At 38.2% G+C, this 12,702-nt stretch overlaps 1 protein-coding gene across 2 annotated transcripts in view; it reads left to right on the forward strand.

The window, feature by feature from the left end:
• The window catches only part of LOC134675440 (uncharacterized), a 184,386-nt gene that overhangs the window by 101,844 nt on the left and 69,840 nt on the right, over positions 1-12,702 (forward strand). For both annotated transcript variants that reach the window (XR_010099741.1, XM_063533708.1), the window contains exon 2: positions 12,523-12,684. Coding sequence is in view for 1 of the 2 variants with exons in the window: in XM_063533708.1 (XP_063389778.1) it covers positions 12,524-12,684 (161 nt within the window). In the remaining variant the exon portion in view is untranslated. The remainder of the gene's footprint in view (positions 1-12,522; positions 12,685-12,702) is intronic.

The following is a 12,702-nucleotide window of genomic DNA, read 5'->3' on the forward strand; positions in this document are numbered from 1 at the left end:
ATATCGTGGCTTTACTATCCAAAAATAAAACGCACCATAGATAGACAAATAAGTAACTTTAGAGAGCTCAAATAAAGCCCACTTTAAAGTTTATTCTAAGACGCAATGTATTGCAAATTTTGTTATGTTAAAAGCGTGACAAGTAACGTCAAACACACTGATCACTGATGTCAGCGTACATTGAAGGCAATATTTATTTTTTATGAAAAAGAGGAAGTCTAAAGGATTAATAATTTTTAAAAGTTTCTGAACAAATGTTTAGTTTAATTTATTGCTCCTGTTACAGGAAGCACCCTGTATAGGTAACTTATTAATAATACGTACAATGGCAATGGTACAATGCCTCAGGGGCCTATTTTAGATTTAAGCTAGTTATTAATTTCGTTTAGTACTAGTAGTACCACTGTATATTGTATGTAAATAAATGATTTGTTTCTAAAAAGATAATAATAATACGTTTTAATATAACTCCCATACAACTTATTATTTAAACTTTCACGATTATTAAACATTATTAAATTTCACAACGGGTTTTATTATTTAAAACTTAAATACGCGATTGAGTCGCGTTGTGCAATTTAATAACTTATTTTTTATTAAGTACCTAAGGTATGCTGATGTATGGAGTGAATACAAATTAGTAAATATAAAACTTGCATGGAAATTTAAAGGTTCTTTGAAGCGTTCACCATAATAGGTACTAAATAGTAACCAACACGACAAGTCTCTACTCTTTGGAAAATAGCATTTACTTAGTGTGTTAAAGAAAGTTCATCATCATCATCTCAGCCATAAGACCTCCCCCAGGCCTCCCCCTTAGACCTGCATGATGGGGGGTGAATGCCATAATCGCCACGCTTGGCAGGCGGGTTGGCGATCGCAGTCGAGTACACCGAATTTGAGGGACGCTGCTGCCCGTCCACCGGTGGTCTTCGACGTAGTTTAAAGTTACAAAATTAGTAAAGGAAAAAAAATAATCATACTGTATTTTGTACCTATTTACTCGTATACTGTATTTTACCTATTCACTCGTGTGCTAAAGAAGTCTGGCAAAATATTATTTCAAACTGAAACTGAAAAAAGTGATTCATCACTCAGTAAGTTTCAAGGGAACACTCGACAAGTTTCAACACTCAGTTTCAGGGGTATCTTTAAACGAAATGATAAAGTTTCCTAACGCCAAACTTGTTTTTAAAATATTTTGTTTATTTGTATCTACAATTATTAACTTTCGGACGCTGTTTCAAATCAACTAAAATTTAAAAAAGATAGCTGGAATCTATCGAGCCCAACAACCCAATCGCGCCGGTAGCCTTTGTCCGGTAAAACAATAGAGCTTATCGTCCGGACGCCGGATATTGCGACCGTTCCGGCCGGTCCGGTCCATGCGGTTCCTATTCTTGCTTCAAAGCCTTCTTTCTGTCTAGGTTGAATTAAATAAGTTACCGACATATAGCTCAAAGAATTAGCAAGCTGAAGTGGCAGTGGGCTGGCCATATCTCACGAAGAACCGACAACCGCTGGGATAAACGTGTTCTTGAGTGGAGACCGCGACTCGGCAAACGTAGTGTAGGACGCCCTCCGACCAGGTGGGATGACGATCTGCGAAAGACTGCAGGCAGATGCTGGATGCGGCAAGCTGAAGACAGGTCGCTTTGGCGCTCTTTAGGGCAGGGCTATGTCCAGCAGTGGACTAATATAGCCTGATGATGAGGTTGAGTTCATGGATGAGTCTGAGATTTACTTACTCCGTTGGCTCAGCGACCCAAAATGAGACGGCCTCCGACACAAGACAGCGCCACTTCCCGGTCCTGTGCGACCTTTCGCCAATTGTTGACTCGAAGTTCGCGCAGGGGATTTTTCTCTGTCACTCTAATTATGCCGTCATTGGAGTAAAAGGGAAAGATCCCCGCAATTTGCGAACTTCGATATTCGCGGTTATAGCCCAGATCCGCCTCCACCATGTCGCAACAGTCTGAGATTTGGACGAAAGAATTTGATTCTGGTGAGAAAGTTGTTGGAAGTGCAACTCCATAGATAGCGCGATAGACGCTCAGGCCGCGTAGCCAAGATGCCAATCACTTACGCTCCGTAGCGATCGAAACGCAACGGTCACTGTCGCACTAATATGGAAGGGTGATAGAGAGACATAAAGCTTTTCGTTGTCGAAGCGATAGCGACTGTAACCATGGCTAGGCCGACAGAACTGCTAAAACAAATGATACTACTCATAATTTTATCACCTAATATTCCGAAAGACTGGTGCTTTTCAACTTTGAGAACAAATCAAATTACTTGAATAAATATTTCCATTTGTGTTTTTTTAAGTAGTCACGTAGTAGTAAATAAATAAACAAATTATTTATTATTTATTTAGTAGTGCCCTGAAAACCAGCGCCGTGTATTACAGACACTGCTTATGCTGAACGGCAATTTGGTGTACGTTTCTTCATTTAATTTGGTTTACCTTGTATGTTTTTACGCCAAATAAATATATTCTATTTCTATTCTATTTAGTCTGTATGTATAAATTATTACCTAAAATTATAAACTGCTGCTATTGTTTACGAGTTCAATCATCATCAATTTCCACTGACTACCATGAGTCGAACATTCTCCTGCCAGCCAGCAACGAGAACACTGGACAATTCTTCACCCCTCGAGTAATACCTATGAAGGAAATTGAGAATGCAACCCGTGATGCGATTTTGCGATTGCGCTTTCGTAACAACTGGTTGGATCATGGATATGAAATACTTTATATCTTTTTCATTTCTCGTAGCATAATTGCTTAGCATTTTAGTACGTTTCTGGCTTTGGTCTTTCGAGAATTTGTTCAGCCAAACTTATAACTTTAAAAAATATAACTTTTGTCGATTTCGTTAAACGCATACGCTGTCGGCGCGAGCTACGCGCTACGTTTGTAGCCGATTTTCTGCTTTGTAGCGAAATATACTGCCGTATTCGAACTTCAAGATATTCACAAGAAACGACGCGTACTAGATCCATTCTAGATACGTTATAGTTTAGATATCAACTAGTTCTCTTTTGCAGCGCAATTTGGGCAACCAATGTCACTTTCACGTTAGATAGAGTAAGATATCTATTATATATGAATTGGATCTCTAAGTCATATCCTGTGGAAATCGTTCAAGAGTATCTCCAGAATCGCGCAAATGTCAAATTTGACAGGTTAGATCTTAAACATATCGTTATCGTATCTTGGTGATGTCTAAAAGATATCTAATAGATGTCTATTTCAAAATCCGAATCGGGCCCATGGTTATGAACAAAGATCCCGCTTAACTGGTCGCTGGCAGTGAATATGTTAAGTATAAGTATTTGGTATCTTCCTACGTTCATCACACTTATTATCTAATAATACGTCATCCCGAATGGGCCCGAGACCTTCCCTGTATCTCGCTTGATGCATGTAACGAACGCAAACTATCTTACAAGAAAATGCTGCCAGCATCTTTGGTACCAAGCCACAGGGGCCATTTTTAGTTCAAGATTTTGTAAATTACGGCATTATATCTAGACTTATATATTTATTTTACCATTAATTTACTTGCATTTGTTCCTATTCAGTATTATAGATCTAACGAGCCTAGTTTTCTATTACTCTCCCATCTATGTATAATGGTTTCAAAGTAATCGTTGTGAAAGAATGCAGACAGTTGTTTCTCAACAAGGAATCCTTAAGAAAAGTTTTAGGATTCGTTAGCTGACCCCTGCTAAAATAGGATCAGGCCAGATCAATGACATGATATACCAGTATTTGGCAATTCCTGAATTCCCCGAGTTCATTTCAAACTATTCCCAATAGTTTCCTTACGTTTTGTGCAAATGATCCCAACAATAGTACGTTTAAACAATGTGCGAGGGTCAAAACTCTGACCATTGACGTCACGGGCCACCCAGACTCGGACAATTTAGCAAGTCATGCCTTCACCGTAAATTCAGAGAATCTTGCTAAATAACTGTACATTTCGTCAGTAGTTCAAAAGTAAACCTACCTTATACAAATTTAAAGTCGAATTTACAAGTACAAACTTTGGCCGGCTTCTCTAAGACAATAGTCGGACTTGCGTACTTAGTACTTAGAGACGAGACGTGCCCAAAATAGCGTAGATATTTGTATTATATCGACATATTTTGAGGGTGTCACTGACATGGCTAAATTTGGGTCTTGATCGAGAAAGTTCGTTGACCATCCTGCAAACAGTTATACCGTATCACCATAGGTATAGGAAACTTAAAATTCTGAAAAAAAATCAAAATTATAAAATTACGGTTTTTCAGAAATTAGAAATGATTTATTTGCATTGATACAGTATGAGGATGTTACAATACATTCCAAAGAAAAAAAAACTGGAATAAACTGCAGACTTTCACCGTTTTTAGGGTTCCGTACCCAAAGGGTAAAACGGGACCCTATTACTAAGACTTCGCTGTCCGTCCGTCCGTCTGTCACCAGGCTGTATCTCACGAACCGTGATAGCTAGACAGTTGAAATTTTCACAGATGATGTATTTCTGTTGCCGCTATAACAACAAATACTAAAAACAGAATAAAATAAAGATTTAAATGGGGCTCCCATACAACAAACGTGATTTTTGACCAAAGTTAAGCAACGTCGGGCGTGGTCAGTACTTGGATGGGTGACCGATTTTTTTGCATTTTTTTTGCTTTATGGTACGGAACCCTTCGTGCGCGAGTCCGACTCGCACTTGCCCGGTTTTTCAGAAATCAGAAATGATTTATTTGCATTGATACAGTATAAAAAAAAACTCGAATAAACTGCAGACTTTCACCGTTTTCATTAACACGTCTATCGGCGCGGCGGGCAATAAAGCTCGTCCACATTTTGTTTGCCCACGGCCGGAAAGAGGTGTTTTCCTGTTTAGCAAACACGTCAGTGCAGTCACCCGTACGGCCAATCAGGGCCTTTTTGTTTTTGGTGAGTAGCGAAAAAAACCGACCAAGTGGAAGTCGGACTCGCGTTCAAAGGGTTCCGTACATTAAATCCAACTCACGCTTGACTGTACATTTCTAATTCCTCTTCCTTCCTTCTAGTTTTCCTGTCATCTATAGGTAAAAAACTAATTAGGGTAGGATTTTTTCCAAAATTTTAGACCCAGTAGTTTCGGAGATAAAGCGGGGGGAATGGTATATACCTATATGTATTATAAAATTATAAAAAAAAAATGTATTTGAAATTCTCAAAAGGAGCTCTTTCATCTGATATATAACACGATATAGTTTGAATAACAGACGGACAGACAGACAGACGCACGAGTGATCCTATAAGGGTTCCGTTTTTTTTTCCTTTTGAGGTAGGTACGGAACCCTAAAAATGGGAAAATGCGAACCGGTCACGTGGTTTTTGTTGAATCTTAGTTATAGCGTGACATAAAATAGTAGAAATTAAATAAAATGGAACTATAAAAAATCCTTACTAAATTGTTGTTTATTTACGTTGAAAATGAGACAGTTATGTGTAGGAAGCGCCCTCAGAAGGTGCCCTCGATAATTTTGTACAATTTCTTGTCGGACTATAGTTATTTATATCATAAATAAATAAATAATTAAATAATTAAATTTAGTTGTACCTATCTCCACAAGCTAAAGTGTGAAGGCGTCGGACAACAAAAGGTCCCAAATCATAGAGGTCAAATGTAGTCAACAACCACAAGAGCAGCCGATGCAACGGAGCCACGCCGTTTTGTCGACTAAATAGTGTTTAGTTTTAAGTTCATAAAATACATTATGTATGTTAGTCTGTAAGGTTTTTGTAATATGGGCCTTGTTGCCTGAATTAAATTTCTAAATAAATAAATAGTCCGGCAAGCCATTTCCGTCAGTAGAAAAGAGAGGGAAATTTGAAAAAAGGTAGGCGTGACGAGTTGGTCACTCATAGAAAATTTAGATTTCGTGCCTTTTTGTACTGACAAATTTGGTTTGCTAGACTATACTATTTTAATATTTTTAATATCTGGGAGACCGAGCTTTGCTCAGAGAACATATAAAAACTCAACAATGCGCGTTTTCCCAGAGATAAGACCTAAGCTAGATCGATTTATGGCCCCCGAAAACCCCCATACTTAGGGTAACAGCACCAGTGGCCAGCCAGGGACCAGTGGTCAGCCTTTTGAGTCGTTTATTGGTCATAAATATCTGGTATATTCGTTTAAACAAATCGCGAGTACTCGAATAGGAGCTTTGATTCCTTATTGGTTAATACGTCATACGACAGGTGCGGTGAGGGAACGGGGGGAAGAAATATACTCGTTCATACAGGTGCTGTTTGTCGACAAGTGCAAAAGTGTCATGTCCGCCATATTTTTTACTGCACGTGGTGTTCTCTTAACAGGCAAGAAAAACTATGTTTTAATGTTATAAGTTATTATTTTTGTTAATGATTGGTTTGTTTATTAGTTTATCTTTTAAATTGGATCATCTTTTGATGAAAATATCAATATTTCACTTATAAATTGAGGGGGCTGGCCACTGGATAACACTTTTTTCCAAAAAATCCAGTGTTCAGCCCCCCACGGCTGACCTTTGGGTTATTCGTTTATTTTATTATTTTTGAGCCAATACGACCGTTGGGACCGTTAAATTTACATTTTCAAATTTAGTTAGGCATGCCCTAGTCAATTTTAAGTAAAATCCAGTAGTCAGCCGCATTTGAAATTACGTTGTAATGCGGCTGACCACTGGAACTTCTACACTTCACTTCGCGGATCCAATACTCAGCCATTGCCGTTGCTTGGTGCGTCGCCGCCAAAAATATGTTCACATTTTTAAACTCTATCTCATTGAAATAAGGTTCAAAAGTGTATACATAGTTATGACGTTAACTATACATAACTATCATTTTGCTTTTTCCCGGTAGGTATATGACTTTGTTTATTAATGATAATTAGATCTGCATAGAAAGTTACCTAGAATAGGTACCTTCTTCTTCCTCGCGTTATCCCGGCATTTTTTCCAGGGCTCATGGGAGCCTGGGGTCCACTTGACAACTTTTTTAGTTAAGAAGTACTTACCTACATAGTATACTTAACTAACAAATTTCGTGTCATAAGAATTGTATGTAGGTACTTATAAGAAAAAATAATGATAATCATATTGTTGGTTATGATATAAATATATGTGATTTTGATCAAATTATTATGAATATTATAAAGGCTGAGTACTGGGTACACAGAGGCTGCTTACTGGATTTTGGAGGCTGACTACTGGAGAAAAGTGCCACTTTTTGTTTTAACTTAATTACATATATTATAAAGAGAATTGTTATTTTTTTAAATATTCTGTTTTAAAATTATGATAAACAATTGATCTAACTATGTCATTTGTTTAATTATCCGACTAATCCTGTAGAAATGCCGAACGTTCAAACTTAAAAAAGTCGTTATAAGGCTGACTACTGGTGCCTTTACCCTATAGCAAATTTCACCTAAATCGTTAGAGGCGTTTCCTAGATCCCCGAAATATACTGCCGTATGCGAACTTCAAGATATTCACAAGAGACGACACGTACTAGATCCATTCTAAGTAGATACCTACGTTATAGTTTAGATATCAACTAGTTCTCTTTTGCAGCGCAATTCGGGCAACCAATGTCACTTTTACGTTAGATAGAGTAAGATCTATTAGATGTGAATTGGATCTCTGTCATACCCTGTGGAAATCGTTCAAGAGTATCTTCAGAATCGCGCAAACGTCAATTTTGACAGGTTAGATCTTAAACATATCATTATCGTATCTTGGTGATGATAAAGGATATCTAATAGATATTGTCTATTTCACAATCCGAATCGGGCCAAATATACATATAAATAAATAAATAAACAAGAATTGCTCGTTTAAAGGTATTAAATGTATTAGATTAAATAGATTAACTTTAAAGGCACCAATTCATTGCTCCTTATTTTTTTTTTATTTTCTTTATTGGAGAAACAACAGAAGTAAGTACATAATAGTTAATGGTAAGTTATATAATTCAAAAGATGTGCACCTACCTCCTAAAACGCTCTCACTTAGAACTATACATAATATAGGTAAAGGTATGCTACGGTAAACTTAACTAAGCTAACGCACACTAGCGACAAGATGCAATGAAACCAGCTAAATATACAAAGAAATTATGTTGTCTCAGCTAGAATATCAAGAATTTGTTTTTGGAATCGTGCTCTGTTTGTGTTGAAAATGTCCACGGCCGTGAATAATTTATTGTAAGTATTGCAAAGGCGGCGCAAAGGTGCGCGGATCCCAGCGTTAGATGAACAAGTTGGGACGGCGAACAAGGCATTAGAGCGGGCGGTACTGCGTGAGGGGACCCTAAAGCAAATGTTGTCAAGCAGCTCTGAGCAGTCGTACCTGTCATGGCAGATGTTGTGGAGAACCATCATATCAGAACACATGCGCCTTGAGTCGAGGGAGGGTAGCTTATAATGTTTTAATAAATTACAATAGGACATGCGTTTGCCAGTTAAGCGTCTATGTGTAGCCCGCAAAAACTTTTTTTGGACCATTTCAATTGCGTTCGAATACTTGGAGTAAAATGGGTTCCACACAATTGATGCATATTCCAAATGCGGTCTAACAAGAGCTTTGTATAATAGAATGTACGTGGATGATTTTTTAAACACTTTTGCTGTTCTTAATACAAATCCTAACATTTGATATGCTTTAGAGATAATTCGTTCAATGTGACTGTTAAAATCAAGTTTATTGTCAAATAATATACCTAAGTCACGTACAGACGATACTTTTGTAATGGCCGTATTGCCAATTCTAAATTCAGTGTCAATAGCCCTTTTTTTATTTTTAGTAAAACACATGTGCAAACATTTATCACCCGCTAATTGCAGTTTATTCTTATGACAGTACGAGGTAAAATTGTTGATATCATCTTGAATTAAGTGAATGTCATCACGAGATTTAACTGATTTAAATATCTTTAGGTCGTCTGCAAACATTAGAATACTACAGTTCTTAAAACACTCTTTAATGTCATTTATAAAAATAATGTACAACAAGGGACCCAAAATAGAACCCTGTATTACCCCAGAAGATACCGTTGTGAGGTTAGACCTAAACCCATTCAAGGCAATGACTTGGGTTCTGTTAGAGAGGTACGACATAAACCAACGTAGGAGGTTTCCCCGAATGCCATTGTAAGCCAATTTTTCTAAAAGCAGTAAATGGTCCACCTTGTCAAAAGCCTTTCTGAAATCGGTTAATATCACGTCAACCTGTATTCTTTTATCCATAGATTCAAATAGGTAGTTTGTGTAAAGTGTAAGATTAGTGATTGTAGATTTACCTTTCATGAAACCATGCTGCTCTGGTATTATAGCATTAACAAGCGAGGGATACAAAAGGTCATGTATTAAACTCTCAAATACTTTAGGGATGCAAGATTGCACAGATATAGGTCGATAATTGGTTATATCTGCGCGTGACCCATTTTTGTGAATTGGTGTAACATTAGAAGTTTTCCACTGCTCGGGAAAGACACCTAAACTCAGGCATTTATTAAATAAAATATATAATGGATTAGTAAGCGCCTTAGCAGAGTTTTTAACAAGTATAGGGCTAATTTTGTCAGGCCCGATTCCCTTATTCGTATCGACGTTTGCGAGTTTCTTAAAAAGATCAGATTTCTTAATATATAAGTTTGATAAGTTAGGTGCTCCCTCACGCTGTGGTAGGTTTGTCAGAACTTCATGGTTAATGTCACCCTTCGGTTCAAATACAGAGAAAAAGAACTTGGAGAATAGATCTACAATTTGTTTAGGCGTCGATGCGGATTCACTCTCATAGAACATAGTTTCAGGGTAGCTAGACAGACTTTTTCTTTGGGATGCCACATAGGACCAGAATGCCTTGATATTATGTTTTAAAGACTTTTCCGTGTTGACAGTAAAGGTATTAAAAGATTCCAACATTAATGTTTTGCAGCGAGTGCGAAGAAGCGAGTATTCCCGATAATCAGCAAGCGAATGATAGATCTTCCATTTGCGCCATAATTTGGTTTTCCTATTTAAAGTACTAATAAGTGCATGGGAGAACCATTTTGGATATTTAGAATTTTTTAAATGTTTAAGTGGAATTAATTTATCTATAATATCAACCTTTTATAGTATTAACGCAAAACTTCCTTTCAAGTGTATTTTCACAACATATTCAATTATTTTATTCATGTAACATAGAATAGGTATCAATCGTTCACAATGGCGCTCATATTGCACGATAGAATAAATAACAAGTTATGTTGCTGTCAGCCTTCAAATAGAACTTTGTGTCAGTAGGAGTAGGATAAACCGCATTGTGAGAAGGTTCTCTGAAATGTCATTCCACTCGCTTCACTATCGCAGCCGAGTCAATGGCTCAAGAGAAAATACAATTCAAGAAATTTCCATTCCAATAAACGCCAGAAAATTTCAATGCGGTAAAATTAATATTTTCTTTATTTTGTTCAAACGTCGGTTATTACGCGATACTCTGCGTAGGTACCACTGTCACACTCGGAGGGTCTACCACGATACAAGAAAATCGAAATTTCGTTATCTAACGTATTTATCACTCTGGCATATTCGATCGATAAAGAGGCAGATAATTAAATTTCGATTTTCACGTTTCCCGGGAGACTCTCTGTAGAGAAAAGAAACGGCCTTGATACGTCAATGTCATAATTATTTTATTATCTATGAAAACTTGTCAAAAAGCTGTATAATAGGCACAGTAGGTATATTGGTATAAGTTACTCTATGGTTTACGATAGGTGCTAATGCTGCACTCTGGCGGCAGAACATTGCAGTAATACCCCCTATTTAACAGTGTGTTTCTGTTGATGGAAAACCGCGCTTGTGTATGGTAATCTCGTAAACGGATTTGGATGAGGACAAAAAGAGTTTTTCTACCCCTTTTGCTGGCTTCCCTTTCTAACAATCGATGTACAACTGCTAAGGGTTGAAATAAGTAAAAGTTATTGTGAATGGGCCAAATAAGCTTAGTAAATGATACGCTTTTTTATTACTGTTTGAAGCATTTTATTCATAGGTAGGTACTCACCAAGAAAAGCGGGATCGATTGAGAACCTAATTTCCCGCGTTATACCTCGTCTATCACTATCACTACACCTTATAAAACAAAGTCCCCCGCCGCGTCTGTCTGTTTGTGTGTTTGTATATTTGCGATAAACTTAAAATCTACTGAACAGATTTTCATGCGGTTTTTACTTATCAATAGAGTGATTCTTGAGGAAGGTTTAGGTATGTTATTTTTTAAGGTTTTGTGTAAAGGGGCCCACTGATTAACAGTCCGCCGGACGGTATCGGCCTGTCAGTTGTTCGGAACTGTCAAAATTTTGTTCTAACTGACAGGCCGATACCGCCCGGCGGACTGTTAATCAGTGGGCCCCTTAACGCTAGACCAGGCCGGAGCTTTCGGCGCATCGTTTTCTATGGAAAACCATCACGTGATCGCCTGTCATGTCATAGAAAAGTAAGCGCCGGAAGCTTCGGCCCGGACATGGGCCGGTCTAACGTGAGTAATCCCTAAACTGTGCGAAGCCGGGGCGGGTCGCTAGTACTGAATATGGTTCTGGTTCGATTGAGCAGTTAACTTGGAAAGTAAACATCAATGAGAATACGCTGCCTGCTACAGACTCGTTCAACTTTTACAAGCATCAGTGTGAGTGTCCACGTGTGGACTGTATAGTACTATGCCTTATGGGAAACGGTAGTAGAGTTACAACTCGATATACCTATGAAAAATAATTGATATTGCTTTTGAAAGTGTCTCGAGGCGGTTTTAATAAAATATTATTATACCTACTCTAGCCCGCAGATTAGTATTGAAAAGTTTGCGGTAGGTATAGAACTTTTCCGAACGTAGGCACCTTAAATTTTTTATCTGGACTGTCAGAAAATTACACAAAAGATCCCAGCACTTTTTGCCCTAATCTAGCAATACGAGATGAACTTGTAGTAAGCATTTTTACAATGATAAAATATGAAGTGTGAGGAACACCAAAGTATCATTAAAACACCAAATACTACACAGGAAGCGCAGCCAAGATCAATAATTGTTGTTAGAAAAGGCTCATCTATTTCGGGGATCTCGGAAACGGCCTCTCGCATTTTTGAGTTTTTTAATAGGTATATGTTTTCCGAGAAAAGCTCGGTCTCCCAGATATTCTTAAGTAATGTATGGAAGTCACGCGACTCTTCGTAGCATCTGTCGTCCCCATACATTTTTTTTTTTACGTTTGGCGTTTGTCGACGTTTGGCGCTTTTCATCATGGCTAGGAGCAGAATGAATGAATGAAAGAATGAATGAGTGAATGAACGAATGAATGAATGAATAAATGAATGAATTAATGGATTAATGAACGAATGAATGAATGAAATTTTTTATTTCACGACTAGAGGTCCATACACCCACCCAAGCCCCCAGGAGAATAAAGCAGCCAGCAACTAAACCCCACCCCCTTGTCCCCAGGATGCCGTGGTACTGGCGCTTGTGGGGCGCTCTGTTGTGCGCGTACGCCGTGCTCGCGCAGCGCGACAACGAGGGGCTGCTCCCGCGCGGCTCGCGCGTGCGCGTCAGCGAACCGCCCAAGAGCGACGAGCCCAGCTGCGACCAGCTCAAGGCCATGTGGAGGTCAGTACTAATAACAGT

Source organism: Cydia fagiglandana, chromosome 22 (assembly GCF_963556715.1).
Source record: "Cydia fagiglandana chromosome 22, ilCydFagi1.1, whole genome shotgun sequence".
Classification (NCBI taxonomy): Eukaryota; Metazoa; Arthropoda; class Insecta; order Lepidoptera; family Tortricidae; genus Cydia; species Cydia fagiglandana.